The 14,994-nt window shown below is 39.6% G+C and overlaps 1 protein-coding gene and 1 long non-coding RNA gene across 2 annotated transcripts in view; one reads left to right on the top strand and one right to left on the bottom strand.

The window, feature by feature from the left end:
• Positions 1 to 12,841, top strand: part of LOC149310541 (protein kinase C epsilon type) — a 433,141-nt gene extending 420,300 nt beyond the window's left edge. The window contains exon 15 of the mRNA XM_089529148.1: positions 4,113 to 12,841. Coding sequence (XP_089385274.1) covers positions 4,113 to 4,259 — 147 coding nt within the window. The 3' untranslated portion in view covers positions 4,260 to 12,841. The remainder of the gene's footprint in view (positions 1 to 4,112) is intronic.
• On the bottom strand, positions 377 to 14,704 carry LOC149310540 (uncharacterized). Its single transcript, XR_016281679.1, has 3 exons — positions 14,617 to 14,704; positions 3,088 to 3,195; positions 377 to 458 (listed from the first exon to the last, which is right to left on the bottom strand). It is a non-coding gene; the product is annotated as an uncharacterized LOC149310540 (long non-coding RNA).
• Between the last annotated feature and the right edge of the window lie 290 nt (positions 14,705 to 14,994).

Raw genomic sequence — 14,994 nt, 5'->3', positions numbered from 1 at the left:
TCAGCTATGCTTGTTTTCCACCACTTGCTTCTTTTTAAGGTTTTTTAAAATTATTTTGTCCCATATTGTGGCCCGCAAGAGCTGTTTTTGGCTTCAGTTGGCACTCTGTGCATTAAGAAGAATATTAAAGTACTTTTTGGTACTGCAAGTAGTCAGATATTTTAAAGTGAGACAGATGCTCATTATTTCCTCTTGTTGTCTTCAAGAGGTGCAGCAATGTTTTGTTTTTATTATTCATTATATCCCCCTTCTCTTTCATCAAGTTTCTAGTTTTATAATATTAAGGCATGGCCAAGATCCTGGATCAGAAGATGTCTTACAGCAAGCAGTTAACTACATTACATCTACCATCCAAAACCTCTAAAACCCACCTTTTCTCCCCTTGAGCCCTATCCCCAACATGTTCATTTTCTGACTGTTGAAGAGCAGCAAAGAAGCATTCAGCTATTCTCCTATAACTGGAAAAAGAGCAATGAGATTATCCTTGGGGTATGCCCAGGAAGTCCCATAGGAAGTCTCTTTGAAGGTGATTGTGGTCATTGCACAGTTGGTACAGAATTCTGACTTCTGCAATTTAAAAGTGAGTTTCAATGGCAGTATGTTGGGACTTGTGTCATCATAACCGAGTAACAAGATGCCGACCTACGCTCATTCTACAGTGCAGTCTTGATACCTGCTGGGGTTTGGTTCCAGGATCCCCTTTGGATACTAAAATCCATGGATGCACATGTCCAAGTAAATACAGTGGCATAGTAAAATGGTGTTCCTTATATAAAATTGCACAATCGAGGTTTGCTGTTTAGCATTTATATATTTTTTGAATATTTTCAAGCTGTGGATGCTTGAATCCATGGATAAAGAATTCATGGATACAAAGGATCGACTGTACACTTATTCTGCGCTCTTTATCATCTCTGAAATTTAGATTCCCTGTAGGTAAAGTGGCATGTTGGTTTCACTTAGTTTCACTTACTTTGTTGTTCAATATCTTTATAAATGATTTAGGTGATGGAACAGAAGGTGTGCTTATCAAATTTGCATATGATACCTAATTGGGAAGGAGGGTAGCTGATACTTCAGAGGATCTAAAGAAGACTTGATTTCTTTGAAGAAAACTTAGAAGAGAAATGAGGACTCCCCAGTCATGCCTCACTAATTCTCACTGTCTGGTGGCATATATAATTTATTGGTCAAACAAATGTGGGTGCTTGTGTTTCCCTGTTACCATATTCATTATCTTAGAATCTAAGTCTGCTGCACAATGCAATATAATAAAACTATTAGTCTTAAGGGTGACATACATGGCCTTTTGCATACCCTCCACCTGTACCAATTTGGCAAGGATAGTCCTGATTATTCCTCTGTTGTTTCACTTTTCCAGCTGCTTTTATAATATAATATATTTTCACTCAGTTAACTCAGTACAGGGGGAGAGGAGAGAAGGGATGAATTCTTCCCTTTCCCTGTAGACTGAGTCAAAAGCAAACTGCTGTAGCCTGTCCTTGCTTTTGTATTCTTCCTCTTTGAAAACCTTTGTGCTCTTGACCACACTTTCATGTTGCTTGGCCACACATATCCTGGTTTTTATTTGTGGAGCATTGGGGAGGGGGAGGGCGAGATTCTTGATTTAGAAATTTTGATGCAATATCAAACTACATTGTTATAGCATTCTGTGGCTGCCTCCTGTAGAATTCTAGGATTTGTAGTTTAGTGAGACCTAATGGCTGCTCCCTATACTGCAAATTCCAGGATTCTACAGGAGGCAAGAATAGCAGTTAGTGGGAAAGTAGTGGTATGACAGTATAGTATGATATTCAGCTTGGTCACACCTTTATTTCAGTTCCCCTTGCTCAGACACATGGGACATTAAACCCAATCATTTTGGTAAACCAAGGTTAACATATATGATTCAGCTTGACTCAGTTGAACCTACTCCAGAGTTGCACAAAGTTTCCCAAACTGATATTGCTCCTTCTCCTGGCCATGTTAACTTACACTGATATTTTTCCCTCTTGAGTTTCTCTCTCTTCCCTTTTCTACATATCCATCTTACCCATAATATGCAATAACCAGTAAAAAAGGGAGCTATAAAACATTTCAACAGTGATGCCACAGAAAAGGCAAAAATCATGCCAATGCTTCTACCACTTCAGTTAGCTTGATTATTTTTTCCTTCTCAGACTGCAGTAGAATGACCAGCATAGACTTAGAGTAACCCTACATCAAGATAGGGGGGATATGATGCCTTGCTTTTTTGATTGAACTGAGGCCAGGAGTGTTGCAAGAGCTGCCCTGTGCTCTTGTGAGAAATGATGATATCCAAATCAAACCAATGAATATAGGGCTACTCTCAAGTCCCATCTTGTGAAACATGATTCTGAAATCTTGCAATAGCCAAGATTACCAACCATTGTGAGATCCTTTTGATTCCCTTTTTATGGTGTTTCACCAGCACCTTGGTGGAGGTAAAAGCTACCAACACCTCTTCCCACCATGGCCTCCTATCAGCTGCAGGACTGGAGGCAGGGACAATATGTGGCTGAAGAGAGCTTTATCAGTCCACGCTGAATTACATAATATTCCTAGGTAGAAAAATGGCCACTAAGAAAGGACAACGGGGGGGGGGGGGGGGGGCAATAGAATGCAGCAGCTTGATAGTAACTCTAATATGGGAAGATGATTCAGATAGCAGATATATCTTCTGTACATGTTTACAGATGTCATGTAAAGAAGAACTCACATTATTTATTCCACTTCTGACAGTAGTAGTAATGTATGTATAATTTTAGTACTTGCAAGTATTTCCTTGAGCTGAAGTAATTTGCTTCCATGTGTTTTTTGCACTCAAATTCATTCTAGCACTACCAATTACTTTTCTTTGTTTCATCCTGCACTGACATATAATAGTGTTATTTCTTCCTCCTTTTGAGATAGTGCTTATACCAACAACAACAAAATCCTTTCATGCTGTGGCAAACAAACAATATAAATATATAATTGTATATGAGAGCAGTGTTCTCCAATTCATGCTGACCTAATAATACCACATTTGCTTGCCTACATAAGGTGGGGAGGGGGGCAGTTTACCCAAATGTAACTAAGAACAGAGTAGATGGTTTGCCTGGCAACAGTCACAGTTTTCTTGGTGAAATATATTCTGGATGTAGGACGGTGGTCGAAGGTTTTAGGAGGTATCTAAGAAAATAAACAAAATTATTGTCAATAAACACTAATTCAGAACATTATTATTATTATTAACCTTTATTTATAAAGCACTGTAAATTTACACAGCGCTGTACATACAATCTTTTTAATTGAGATAAAGACAGAGTTTCAAAAAGTCTTTTGTGGACTACAGTTCCCTGAATTCCCCAGTCAGCAGGACCAGCAACCACTTGTGTTCCAAAAAATAAAGTTTTCAAACTGTGGATTAAGGGTACATCCAGACTAATTAGACCAGAAAGTTCCAGATTTTGTTCCTGTTCTTTCCAATTTCATTTTGGAGATTTATACATGTTTTGTTTATTCCAAAATATTTTCTTTCAGCTCCTGGTATGATCAGAGACTTTTTATACCAGCTCCTCGGGTCAGTTTATTTTAACCCAATGTAAACTCAGAAAGAAAGGGAACAAAATCTAGGACTTTTCAATCAGTCTGGATGTACCACTTTGTCACAATGTCATCTAATGGGTAGTGTTGTTTGCCTTCCTGTCCTGTTCAGGCCAAATTTGAAATCAATTAGTAATACCATTTACAGGCAAGATATGATTGAATCCATGCTTTACTTATCAAAAATGTTGCTGTGTAAAACCATACTATCTGCTATCTGCTGTGCCATCCCATCACTCTCAGCCTCTCAGTAAGAGTCAAACTGGCTTATCCAAAACCATTCTTGCTTCTGCGATTTTGCTTGGTCATCTACATTTTCTCTTGTATGAAGTGGCTCTTTTTATATGTCATTTCAGAAGACTGACTTCTTCTAGAAGTCAAACAAATGAAATAAAACAACTCTCACACCACCACCACTCCCCAAAACATTGTTTCTGTACTTTTGGTTGTTTGTGCCAGTAAAGTTCATCCTTCATGCATAACTTTCTGCTTTTCTTCCTCAGAAAACCAAAAGGGATGTAAATAATTTTGATCAAGACTTTACGCGAGAAGACCCAATATTAACGCAAGTGGATGAGGCCATTATAAAGCAAATCAACCAAGAGGAATTTAAAGGCTTCTCATATTTTGGAGAAGAGCTGCTGCCATAGGAGTCCTCAGCCCACCTCAGATGTGACCAAGATCACTGACACTGCAAGATGTGGTTCTGAGAAGACCTTCCAGATGGAACATCAAGAACTACTACTCTTACCATGAGCCCAGATACTCCCCATCCTTTACACTATTATCTATCTATTTATTATTTTTCTCTCATCTTTGATCTGGAGGCTCTCATAACATCTGTCTCACAAAACAATGCAAAATATTTTGTATCAGAATTTGTAAGTGTAACACATTGCTGTTGTTTCTTGCTGCTGCTGCTTTATTGTTCTCAAACTCAGTTTGAGACCTTTTTTTTTTAATTCCCCAAAAGGCTGCACTGCCTCCTTTTTTATTCCATGAAGAGGAGGATGCCACTGAGGTGAGCCTATAAATCAGGTTTAAGATTTGCTGTGCCAATGCAATATTGGATCCAGATTTTGAGATTTAAAGCCATCTGTTAGTCCCAACTAGAGGGGGTCTATTCAATCAATGGGAACTTGGCAAGTCACCACTTAAGTAAATTCTGTGATTCAGCAGATCTGCTCTATTTAAGACTAAGAACTGGGTTAAGAGTTTACATTGAATTAAGTACCTTTGTTTTCAGTGGGTCTGCTATACGTTTGCTAAAGTCAGGATTGAATCCATTCTGTTTTGACAGCATTGTAGAGGCATTTTGACAGCTTGAGGTGTAGATCTAAAATTAGCGAGAGTTTTGCCAGTGATCTCAACAGGATGCAGATCATATCCATTGAAGGGCATATATTTAAACTGGGTAAGGTTGGATCCCAGTGAACCTCAACAAAACTTATCTCTACATTTTTTAATAAAAAGCATACTCAAAAGGTTGCTGATCTGAATGCATAACTCTTTCCCTACATGTCATTATTCCTATCAAAATCCCCTCCACTTTACTCTAGAGCAGTAGTCCCCAAACTGTGCTCTTTAAGGGATTTTGGACTTCAGTTCCCAGAATCCCAGACTATTGGCCAACATGGATGAGGCTTCTGGGAGCTGAAGTCCAAAATTTCTTAAAGGGCACAGTTTGGGGACCACTTCTAAAGATGCATGTTTGCAGGACTAAATATATAGAGTGAGAATGTTTTTAGAGGAGAACCATTTAGGAAAAAAAAACCATTTTGAGGTGAATGGAAACAGTTGAATGGAGAAAGAATTAAGCCCACTTCCACTGCTCTCTCAAATGATTTTTTTTTCTTGATTAAAAGATAACATATTTTGGCTTTATTGCACATATTTTCATGAAATGTGTGCTTTTGCTTCATTGAAAAGATTGGTGCTCACATTTAGAGTCTTGTATCAGTACAGTTACAAAGGACATTAAGCCTAGATATCCTTAGTGTGCAATATCTTAAAAATGTAGGTACAGGGGCCTCATTCTAGATCAGGACTTTACAATGGGAGTAGGGGGTATTAAGCCCTTGACTCTTGCTGTAGTCTGATCAAGATCAGAGTGGCTGCCCTTGTAATTTGCCCTTGAGGAATGTGAGAAATCTGCCACTGAATCTCCAACATAGGCTGAGAGATCCTGGACTGGGAGTCACAGCATAAAGTTCCACCTAGGCATAACTATTCACCATTTCCCCACCCACAGGAATCACCTGCCTCTTGAGCTATCTCCCCGCCATATGTCCATTTAGTGGCCAGGAGGAAAGCAGAGGGCTACAGTGGCTAGTCTGGCTATATCTCTATAGCTAGGCACAGAGCAACAAAGGTACTTCCTTGGTGTTTTCCAGATGTCCCACAGGATGATGTCACTGCATCTGGCTATAGAAACATAGTTGGACATGTCTCTGTCGCCACTCCCCACTGTCCTCTAAATGGATGTAATGAGAGTGCAAGAAGCATGTGAGTTTTGATGGGTTGGAAGTCATTGTGTAAGGGAGGTGCTGAATTTCTCCTTTTGCAGCAACTGAAGTCCCATGTCACCAACAGGATGCCAGCTTTATTATTTATACCACTAAATGTAATATGGAGCACTGCAAACACTATAGACGTATTCAGAGTAAAAGCCATGTTACTCTATTTTAGCATTAGAAAGGCCTAAAGGAATCCATTAACATTTTTGAGACTAACCGGTTTATTCTAGCATAAATTTGAGACTGCCTGGTTCATTCGTGGTCTCCATTTCATAAGATGCGTGGAATAGACAGAGCCTTCACTCTATGTGTGGCATGCTTATGCTAGAATAAACCAATATATGCTAAAATAAACTGGTTAGTCTTGAGGCTGCTGTGGCATCCTTTTGGTTTTTTGGTTTTGGTTTTTATAGGAAACACTATGTCAATATTTCTAATGGTCAGTGAATTTAATTTGGCTACCATGTTAATTTTAGTAAATCTTTTCACAATTGTTAGCCATTTGTTTTGGACATTCCTGGAGAAATTCACCCAGGTAAGTGGCAAATTGGTCCACACAAATACATCTCTGTAATCCAAGGATACAATGCAAACCTGTCTTCGTTTGGTGGCTCTAACAGGTGTGCTATTCCTCAGTCAAACATGGATTGGAGTACACCCATGTTAACTTGGGATACTCTTTAGAGTACAGTACACCCTCCCCTTATGTGGGGGATCCGTTCTGGGCCCTCCCGCATAAGGGGAATCGAGTGTATGCTCAAATCCCATTAAAAATAATGGGGTGTGTGCCCCATTGTTTTGATTGGGGCTTGCCTTCTGCGTGAAGTCAAATCTATGTAAGGCAAGCCCACGTAAGGGGCGGGCCAGCTGTAATAACTGGAATTTATTCAGATCTGAGAAAAGGTTTGTTCCTTGTTCAGAACAGAGGGAACAAATTTGAGAGAGAGCATTGTATCATATTGATTCATGTGAAGACAGTCATCTTAATCTTAATAGGATGTAGAAAATACCATACAATCTCTCTTGATGGATCTTCTTGAAATAGAGCATCAGACCAATACAGAACCAATAGTGTTCTAAGAGGCACATGCACACATATCTTGTGTATTAGTATATTTTCCCACCACTTCAAATGAAAATGCAGCTTTTTGTATGCAAAATGGAGAAGCTCTGTGCCTAAAAGGAATGGTTGAACTGAGGTGCCCCCATGCCAATCTAGCCTCTTGTAGCAAACATGTTAAACAGTCCCTTCTAGCAATGGCTGTATCACTGCTTAGGATCTGATGTACAGATTTTGAGGAATGCTATAATCCCAGCAAACATTGCAGGTGAAGATTCCATGATGCTGACTTACACCTCTATGCTCTGACCTTATTAGGTGAGTAAAGGATTTGAAACCTAAGTAGAACTCAGTGTCACACTATCAAGTTGGGTCCAGCCTTGACTGTGAGTGACAAGGGGAATTGTGGGCTGTTTGGTTGTTGGCTGCCCCAAAATTACCAGTTTGAGCTCCATGCAAAAGAAGTTTAAGAGAGTTCATTTCTGCCATAAGCTCCAACAGGCATAGTGCAACACTCCCATAGTTATTCTAGGAGTCTAATTATACTAGAACGTCTGCATGCAGTTGCTTGAGAGTGAGAGCCATTGGCTACAGTGTATCTTACTTTTGAAGAATTGCACTTAATGTATAGGGGAGAAAGGTGGAATGCATTTCTAAATCTCCATGAAGTTCTTCCAGAAATCTGTTCCTGACAACCATTTATTCCTTGAATATGGACAAATCTTGCCAAGAAAACCCCACAGCAGCCTTAGGGTCGCCATAAGTAGGAAACAACTTGAAGGCACAGAACAGCAACAATGAATAGATCATTTTAGGAGGAGAAATCCTCCCTCACAACCTCGTCTCCATACTTATACCTGAACAGCTTTTCAGAATCAATGAATTGGCTATTAAGGGAATGGGGCAAAAAATACTTACAATAATCACATCTTTCCAAAGCTTTGTGACTTTAGAGTATTAGGAAATAGCCCAACTGCAGAAATTACAACTAATTAAAATAGCCACATTAAGCTTTCCTGGAAATATTTTTTGTAAGAATAGATAGCAGTCTTTAAGTTGTTGTTTTTCAGAAACTATACCAAAAAGTTAAAACAAAACACATGCACGCACACTCCCTCACACATATACAGATGCTTTATAGACAGGTATTAAAGGGCTAAAGAAAGGACAAATTCCCCAAAAGCCTATAATAGCTTTAATAAAGCAAAGTAGGTTTTCTACAGATTTTACAGCTTCTTCAGTAGGTACATGCTAATGCTGCCATAGTAAAACAATTCAAAAATTTGTGTCTGAATCACTCATGTCATTGATGCAATGGCAGGTGCGAAGAGGACTGAACAGACACTTTTCCCCGTTATGTTTCATTGTATTTTTTCATTGTATTGAATTGGAATGACTCACTTCAGTGACTTATATTTGTGTTCAATAGCAGTGTGTTACTTTGCAGGCTTTTACAAAAAAAAATGGGCATGATTTCTCCTTTGTGCATGGATCATCCTGTCCCTCTCTCTTCCCTGATGGCTTTTGACCATGCAGAGGCTCAGCCAGGTCTTGGTAGAATTAGATCCATACATGTTTGTTTTATGTATATCTTGCAGCCCCCTTTTCATGACTTCCTATACAGGTTGCTAGCATAGTCTGTGCAAATGAACCTGGACTGGAAGGAACTGCAGGGCTTCAATATGATTCATATGAGTGTCCTATAATACAGCTTGTCTGAGAGTCAAGACAGACCAGACAGTAAATGTGTCTGCATTTAACATGCACTTTAAAAATGCAAACAGAAGTTCCAGAAGAGCAATTTTTGAATGGACAAGCCAAGAAAGGTTAAGTGCCCTCTTGCCGTTACAACCCATCTTTATCAACTCCTCCAAAGGGTGTTGTTTGTAGTTTTCAAAAACCATGCATGCTAAATGGAAAAAATTAATTGAACATCCAGTCTGGTTGCATCTTCAGGCATTGCAGTGCATGTGGTCCCAGCTAAGGTTCAGAAGGGAAGAAGAGGTGATGGATCATGTGATACCGTGCTACTATACCAGGCCATGCCCAATAGTACTACTGTTCTTTTGTTTTGAATATTGTATGTGGGGAAATCTGGTATCAAACTGTGCTATATAGGAAAAATACCAAGCCAAGCAAACCCATTCATGATGTGACAGTGTTTTGAGAGACTGAAGATCAAGATTCAACGTTACAACTGACATTGCTGAGAACTGTAAATGGATTTTCTTGTTTTAAAAATAATGGTAACTCATTTGGAAAATACATTAAGCAATGTGAAGTTACCGCCTGTAGATATGCTGACAGTGTTACATACTCTTCTGAGAGTATCCTGTGTTTTTGTGTGTGTGCGTGTGTGTGCGTGCATGTGAGTGTACCTGTATTGTTGAGATCAATGTGTGTGTGTATGTGTGTGTATATAGATATATAACTATAAATATATAGACAAATACACACACACATACACATGTACACATTTGGACCGAATGAGCAGCTAAGTTGAATCCATTATACTTGGTGCACTTGGATTTTCCAATTGCACAAAATATAGATATACATATACAGACTGGCAGAGTGGCACTCAAGAAGCTTTTTTCTTTCTTTCTTTTTTTCCTTTTGGGGATGGGGTGGGGGGAGGGTTACCTTTTGTACAGGTGAGGATTTTGTATATACGTGTTTACTGCAAGGCCTGTGGAATTCAATGAATATAGAGGTATCAACTGCTGCATGTTCAGGCATATTATTAAAAAAAAGTTAGCCTATGAAAGAATATAATGTCTATGTGCAATACTCTGTTTGTGTATTGGTTCAAGTTACTGTCAAAGATGAGTTTTTTTTTTAACCCCCCTATTCATTTCTTTTTTGTTATAAAAGAAGATATAGATCTATAGTAAGCTGTACTAAATCTACTAGTTCCCTTCAAATCTATAGGAAATGATAGCCTTGTGGGGCAGATGGGGGAAGGAAGAAGAAAGGAAGAATTATTATTGACAGAGGCATTGGCTATTAGCTTGGAGACACTGACTCCTTTACCATGCTGTCTGTATCATGGAGGATGCTGCAACAAAGTTTGTTCTTTTGCTTCTTATGCTCCAGCCAGTGTGAGCTATATGGGAGAAGCCCCATGCCAAAGCCTAAGGTCAGGATCCTTGGTATCCTTGGTCCATCTGCCATATTGGTCTCCAAAGATGCCCTTGATTTAGCAGCATTACTGGGTGGGGGGAGATTTCAGTGAGTGGCTCCATTCAGCTATCTGATGCTGCTTGTAGTATAGCTGGTCAAAACACTACAGCAAGCATAGTGTAGTGGTTTGGGTGTTGGATTATGACTAGGGTTCGATTTCTTGCTGAGCCATGGAAACCCATTGATTGACCTCGGGCAAGTCAGACACTCAGCCTCAGAAAATCCTGTGACAGGATTTTTTTAAGGTCACCATAAGTCAGAAATTACTTGAAGGCACACAACAACCACACGGATAGAATCGTAGAGTTGGAAGCGATCCCCTTGACTCCAACCCCCTGCCATGCAATAACATGAATGGGTATGTCCTATGGGCCTCACTGACAAATTCACATTGGTCAGGGCCCATCGTGGAAGGAAATCCCACTGGAGTTGGCATGTTCTACTTTTCAGTAGAGACAACTGTCCTGTGTCAGCATGACCTTTTCCAAATGGCCTGGACAAGTCTCCAGTTTGGTGCCCTCTGGCTGTTGGACTGCCAACTCCCCAAATCCCCCAGCCAGCTATGTCATGGGAATAGTTGAACATGGTTAGAGGACACTAAGTAGTGGAAGACTGGCTTGGAGCTTCTCATCTTACTGAAGGAGCATGAGACAAAACCGCACTGCCATTGTTCCCAGCAGAAGCAGCTGGAGAAGTTGAGTACAAGATGGCGTCTCAAATAGACAGGTTAGGTTAGCGTCGGATTTGCATCTGGCTGTTCACAGCCACTTTTTTGCGATAACATTCAATTCCATTACGTTTTTTTTTAAAACTCAGGTGTAATTATTATATATACATATTATATATATGTATATGTATTCATATGATGATGATTTCAAAATATTAAATATTAAGCTATATCAAGTCATGTGTTGTCTGGCTTACCAATGTAATAATGGATCAAACCTTTTAGAATAATTTAATTTATCTTTTTTAAAATGTAAGGGCTGGAGGCTGGAGGAAGAAAAGTTCTCTAGCTTCTGGAATGTAAGCACAGAGATGTCACAAAGGTTACATCATCTCATTATTTTATGTTTAGTTGTGGGGGGGTGGATTAGTGTGAAACAACCCATTAGTTTTCTATATGGTAACACCAGCTCTGTGTATTTCTGCCACATGTTAGCTTTGGATATCCATTGCAAGAACTGACAATGCTAAGTAGTCTTTTCCATAGACAGGGAACCTGTGGCTTTCTGGGCATTGCTTGACTGCTACTCCCATCATGCTTGTCCATTGACCCAATGGTCTGGGGTTGGTGGGAGATGTTGGCTAACAACAAATGGATAACCCAGGTTCCCTACCTCTGCCATGGGGAAGGGCAGCTTCGGAGGAGTCGCTTTCTCTAGCGGCTCATAAACTGGCTCTAATGAAGAACTTTTGTACAGTGCTTGGATGGGATAAAAGGCCTATTTTTACAAGTGGAGATTAGCAATTCCTTCTTTTTTTAATGTACATTCCATGCTGCTGCTGTATGCAAAGTTGTGGATTGTATCACTCTCTCATTCCTGGCTATTAAAAAAAATCTCTTAACAAACTTGTGTATTCAAAATGCTCCACCAACACCATCCTTTTTTTTTTTTTTTTTTTTTTTGCTTTGAGATGTTAAGTAGCAAAAAGCTGAAACTTAGCATGGACAAATATTGCAACCACAATCCTGAAACTTTTGCCTCTATCAAGCATGAGCTGTCCACGCACATAAACAGCGTTCGGCCGTACAGTGCTGCTATAGTGGATGCACATAGTGGATGCTGTGCTTGACCAAACAGATGGAAATGGCCCAGTGTGTGTCAGCATCCATGGCCACCATGTGGTTTGCATTTAGTATGGCATGTACCCACATAATGGGGCTCACTTACACTACAAAATTATAGTGTTATTATTTCCCTTTAATTGCCATGGTTCCATCCTATGGATTCCTGAGATTGCTTAAGGAGAAGCATTTAGAATTCTCAGCCAGAGAGCTCAAGTACTTCCCCAAACTACACTTCCCAGGATTCCACATGATGGAATCATGGCAGTTAAAATAAAATAATAGTGCTATAATTCTACAGTGTGAATGGGCCCCTAGATTCAAAACCAATGGAATTTAAGAATTCCACGGTGTGCAGGGTAGCATGCCAACCTTCTGCAGCAAAAGTGAATTCAGTTCATTGCCATTTTTTATTTGGCATGTTTTGTTCTCTTTTTTGACTTGTACTTATATAAAACGAACAAGACATTCTGTTTCTTCCTCTCCCTATAAAAGTTTTTTTCCTTTCCCCCTGCAGGTAGAGGGGAGGTTGAAAGTTGTGCAAAAGGCCAAACCAAAAAAAAAAAAAAAAAAAGGAAGACGTTAAGATATTTTTATAGTTTTTTGTGGGGGTTTTCAGGCTATGTGGCCATGTTCTAGAAGAGTTTCTTCCTGACATTTCACCAGCATCTGTGGCTGGCATCTTCAGAGAATCTGAAGATGCCAGCCACAGATGCTGGCAAAATGTCAGGAAGAAACTCTTCTGGAACATGGCCACATAGCCTGAAAAACCCCACAAAAAACTATGGATGCCAGCCATGAAAGCCTTCAACTCCACGTTAGGATATTTTATTTTATTTTCCTCGGTTTTTTTAAAAATATATATACATTGCTTAGTGGCGGAAAGCTATGCTTCCCCCCCCCCACACACACACACACCATAAAAATAATGCTATCTCTTTTTTAAAAAAGGCTTTTAAAAGTGAAAAAGATTTCTTTTGACATTATGTGCAGAACAGTTCTGGCAAAAAAAAATTAATTGAAATGTATTCTGTTCTACAGGAGTGGGGAGGTCATTATTTTTTATTGTGAGGCTTTCTTTGTACAGAATTTTTCTTACAGTTGTAATTTGAATCTCTTGCCATTCATTAGGGTTATTTCATTGTAGCCATTATTACTGTGCCAAATGTACTGTATTCTAAAGGATGTGAATGTGTATTGTTTTGGAACCTAATAAATACAATGACGTTACAAATGTAAATTTGTTTTCTGCCTTTTCCACATGTTTTCAAGCAACAGTAAGAATCTTTTCCTTCCTCATTGACACAGTGGTGAATTTTGAAGTGTTAACACCCCAATAACCGGTAACACCCCAATAACTACGCACCAAAAAGAATCCAAAGTTAGATGCCCTCAAGGCACATATATATTTCATTATAGAAATATGTGTGTGTGTTTGTGTGTGCATGTACATGCATGCTTTTTTTACACTTTAAACAGCTAACAGGCTGGTTTAAAGTATCCCCATAAAACATCAAAGTCTCTCCTGGCACCTTTAAGTCTAACAGATTATAGAATCATAGAGTTGGAAGAGATCAAAACGGCCATCCAATCCAACCCCTGCCATGCAGGAATACACAGACAAAGCATTCCGAACAGATGGCCATCCAGCCTCTGTTTAAAAACCTCCAAAAAAGGAGACTCCATCACATCGAGAAAGCATATTCCTCTGTCAAATAGTTCTTGCCATCAGGAAATTCTTCTTAATATTTAGGTGGAATCTCTTTTCCTGTAGCTTTGACTCCATTGCTCTGTGCCCTAGTTTCTTGAGCAGCAGAAAACAAGTTGCTCCATCTTTAATATCTTTAAAGCCCTCCCTTCAGCCACCATCTTGGGGAGAGAGAGGCAGGCTATCTCCAACTGCCTGCCTGTAAGAAGAAAAGCCCTCCCTTCAGCCACCATCTTGAGGGGAGAGAGGCAGGCAACTCCAACTGCCTGCCTGTAAGAAGAAAAGCCCTCCTTCCGACCACCATCTTGGGGAGAGAGAGGCCTGGCCTGAAAGACTAAGAGCCCTCTTCCGACCACCATCTTGAGGGGGAGAGAGGCCTGTTTGTTTGTTTGTTTGTTTGTTTACTTTGTATTGCACTTCCTGTTGTACACCGCTTTGATCTAATTTGGAAAAGTGGTATATAAATAAACTTTATTATTATTATTAATATGACAGCCTTTCAAATATTTAAACATGGCTATCATATTACCCCTTAACCATCTTTTCTCCTGGCTAAACATACCCAGCCCCCTCAACCACTCCTCATGAAGCATAATTTCCAGATATATATTAGTATGAGTTTTTTGCTGATCTCAGTCCACTACCTCAGTTGGTGTGTGAATATGCACACAGAAGCTGACTTCAGAAATTTGTTGGCAGCCATAGTCGCTGTGAGTAATGGAGAGGGGGAGAAGAGCAGAATTATACTCACTCTGCCTTAGAAAAGAAACTGCAGCGGAAGGGACCTATCACACAAAGGCAGTAAGGGAATAGCGATGAGATGGAGATCTTATTGATGGGTTTTACCCATCAATGAAAAGGTGCATAAAAGTAACAGATGGAATGCAAGGCAGCATCAGGAAGAACATGACGTCATACTGGTCAAAGATGTTTTTATCCTATTAAAATTCTAGTTTTCTAGCCTCGTGTGATAAAGTCCTATATCCGTTAGCTCAACGGTACTTGTATAACTATCGAATTATCAGGCTGCCCATTGTGTCAGCAGGTCTGTCCTACGTGGTGCTAACTAGATTTACGTATTTTGGCCAAAGTTGTCCAGCCACCTGAAATATTTATTTATTTATTTATG

This window comes from Sceloporus occidentalis, unplaced genomic scaffold, assembly GCF_023333645.1.
Source record: "Sceloporus occidentalis isolate IW3139 unplaced genomic scaffold, rSceOcc1.0.p SCAF_6, whole genome shotgun sequence".
Classification (NCBI taxonomy): domain Eukaryota; kingdom Metazoa; phylum Chordata; class Lepidosauria; order Squamata; family Phrynosomatidae; genus Sceloporus; species Sceloporus occidentalis.
Note: the sequence above shows the minus strand (reverse complement) of the source record. Positions and strands in the feature narration are given on the sequence as shown.